The sequence below is a fragment of the Perissodus microlepis genome, chromosome 12 (assembly GCF_051167445.1).
Source record: "Perissodus microlepis isolate ML-2025 ecotype Zambia chromosome 12, ASM5116744v1, whole genome shotgun sequence".
Taxonomy (NCBI): domain Eukaryota; kingdom Metazoa; phylum Chordata; class Actinopteri; order Cichliformes; family Cichlidae; genus Perissodus; species Perissodus microlepis.
The window spans coordinates 27465560-27468089 of record NC_140472.1 but is presented as its reverse complement, the minus strand read 5'-3'; the positions used below and the strand labels follow the sequence as shown (position 1 = coordinate 27468089).

Genomic DNA, 2530 nt, shown 5'->3' with positions numbered 1-2530 from the left:
AAACAATATTTGTTCAGCATATGTCCAAATCTGTTCTCCTTTTTTAATGATGTATTTTATTTTTCTGCATGTCCTAATGGGGGAAAAAAAAATCATGGGTACCAATATACTGGAAATTTGAAATTAAAAAGACTAACCAAAGTTGTTAAGTTTTTCAGGGAAATATCATTTCCCTGAAAAACTTGGATTTCCTTTAGACGCTGCTGTCACGTGATGTTGTAAGTTGAGTGAGCATAAACAAGGGTCTTAAAATAATTTCCCTGGATAATTGAGAACACCGTTGCCTTTACTAAATCTTCTCTCCAAAGCATCAATCTGAAGTTGTTTCCCAAGACCATCTTCCACCCTCAGCTCCCGCCCACCGCTACGTAGAAACCCTCAAGTGACGAGCCAATGAGAGCCACTTCGCTAATGTATGTAGAGGGGGCTGAATAACCGAAAGACAAATGGTCAAAGGGGAGAGAGTAGAGGACCACTTTGCGACCCACAAGGATTGTTGTTTTCCCCGTGCACTGTTTGTTGGCACTTCCGTGCGCACACGGACTGCTTAAGGACCCGGTGCAGTCCACGTAAGGACACTTGGGACTTCGCTTGGCTTGTTGGTGGAGATCCGCAAGGGAACGCAACGGAGAATCGCTGAGCCCCGAAACACTGCCATGGAGTGAGACGCTGCAGAAACTCTTATGGACAACTTTTCTTTTGCTGTGTATTTTACTTTAAGTAACTGTTTCCGTTTCCATCCCAATCATGTACGGATAACAGATAGTTCGCTCAAGAATCCGGCTCAAGTGGATCAGCACTGACGGGTTTATGGAGCCCGGATTACGCATTGCCAGCCTGTTGAACGCCTACACACGGGCCTATGACACACCATCTGCCTCGGAATAATAACATTATATAATAAAATTCTCCAACGAAGACAATATCCATGGAAGTAGTGTAGAAGTTTCACATATGACACGGCTGTGAGTTTTAACGTTTCTTTTTCTTTGCAGCCATAACAATGGCAAACTGGTACAATGGTGCACTGGTACAGAGCGTCTGCAGAACTGTTTGGCCTCTTGGCTGCTTGATTTTGTTTTTTGGCTACTTATCCTTGGCTTCGCCGTCCCATGGTCGGCGACTGATATGCTGGCAAGCCATCATGAACTGCCAAAGCGAGGCTGAATGCAACTACGCGTACGAACACTACATTCGCGCTTGTCAACCAGTGTTGAGTGGGGAGAAGAAGAAGTGTCCCAGCCACTGCATCGCCTCGCTCATCCAGCTCAATCTGACTAAAAGCGGGCCGGCTCTGGAGGACTGCAGCTGCGGCCGCGATTCGATGTGCACAAATACCAAACGGGCCATAGAGCCCTGCTTGCCAAGGACTACCAGCACCGGTTGCACGGAAGCCCGGCACCAGTGCGAGAGAGACCCTCAGTGCAGCTCGGCAATGCACGAGTATTTGAAACACTGCGGGAAACTTTTCAGCGGGGCAGTGTGCACAAACGCATGCCTAAATGTGATCGCGAACATGCGTAAAATACCGAAGGGTCAGCAGCTGGAAACGTGTGTATGTGATGGCACAGAAAGGGCCATCTGTGAGTTTGTCAAGAACAGCATGAAGGCGTTATGCTTCGAAAGGCCCGATAGATATGAGGCTAGTGGGTCCTACGAAGATGACGAAGACGGGTATACGGATTATACAGAAGAACCAGAGAGCGGAGCCTCTCTCCCAGCTGCCCAGTATGTTTTGACCCTGCTGCCACCCGTTTTAGCTCTTTTACCCCTCTTTTAATCCCCGTTTCACAAACTGCCCCGTCTATTGTTTGGATAAAAGGCAATCTAAACTTTTGTCACTCCTTGACCTGCTTCTATAGTGAAAGAATAGAGCCTCAAAGATTAAAGGGGAGTGCTTTTGGCGCAAGCAAACCTTCTTTGAAACGAGTTTAAGACTCTGAAGGATATCAAATCGGGATATTTCTATGCAAATGAGGCCAGAAAGATATCTAAACTGTTTCTCTTATCAAACCACACCACTTATGACTCTGCAGTTGTGTTTTGTTTGTGTGATAAGCTAAATAGAAATGCCCACTTTCTCTGTCACAGACTGATAGTAAAGTTGTCACAAAAGAGAAAGAGTTGGCTTGTTTTGGTAACAGTATAATGGTATCAGTATAATCAATATATGCTTTGCACTGCCAATCTTTTTGTGTGCGTGTGTGTGAACATATTTTAGGACAGGCCATTGCTCCTTGGCATCAGGCTGATTCATTTGATTTACACATATTTAATGTTGGAATCCAGTGTAAATAGATTAGGTGTTAAAGTAAAGCTGTAGCCTAATTTATTACATACCACCTAGTTACATCCAAATCACCATCATGTGAATAAACACAGAGAATTCCAGCTTTAAAGGGAAGTTTTTTTGGTTTTTCTTTGACTGAATATAGTGTACATTGTATATATTTGTATAGCCTATATAGATTTTTTCCCCCCCAGAGAATCTTATATGTTTTAGGCTATGAGATGATTTATTCACTGTTTA

The 2530-nt window shown here is 44.1% G+C and overlaps 1 protein-coding gene across 1 annotated transcript in view; it reads left to right on the top strand.

The window, feature by feature from the left end:
* The first annotated feature begins 386 nt into the window (after positions 1-386).
* The window catches only part of gas1a (growth arrest-specific 1a), a 2231-nt gene continuing 87 nt past the window's right edge, over positions 387-2530 (top strand). Inside the window, exon 1 of the mRNA XM_084947322.1 lies at positions 387-2530. This exon is cut by the window's right edge and continues 87 nt beyond it. Coding sequence (XP_084803448.1) covers positions 1004-1780 — 777 coding nt within the window. The 5' untranslated portion in view covers positions 387-1003 and the 3' untranslated portion in view covers positions 1781-2530.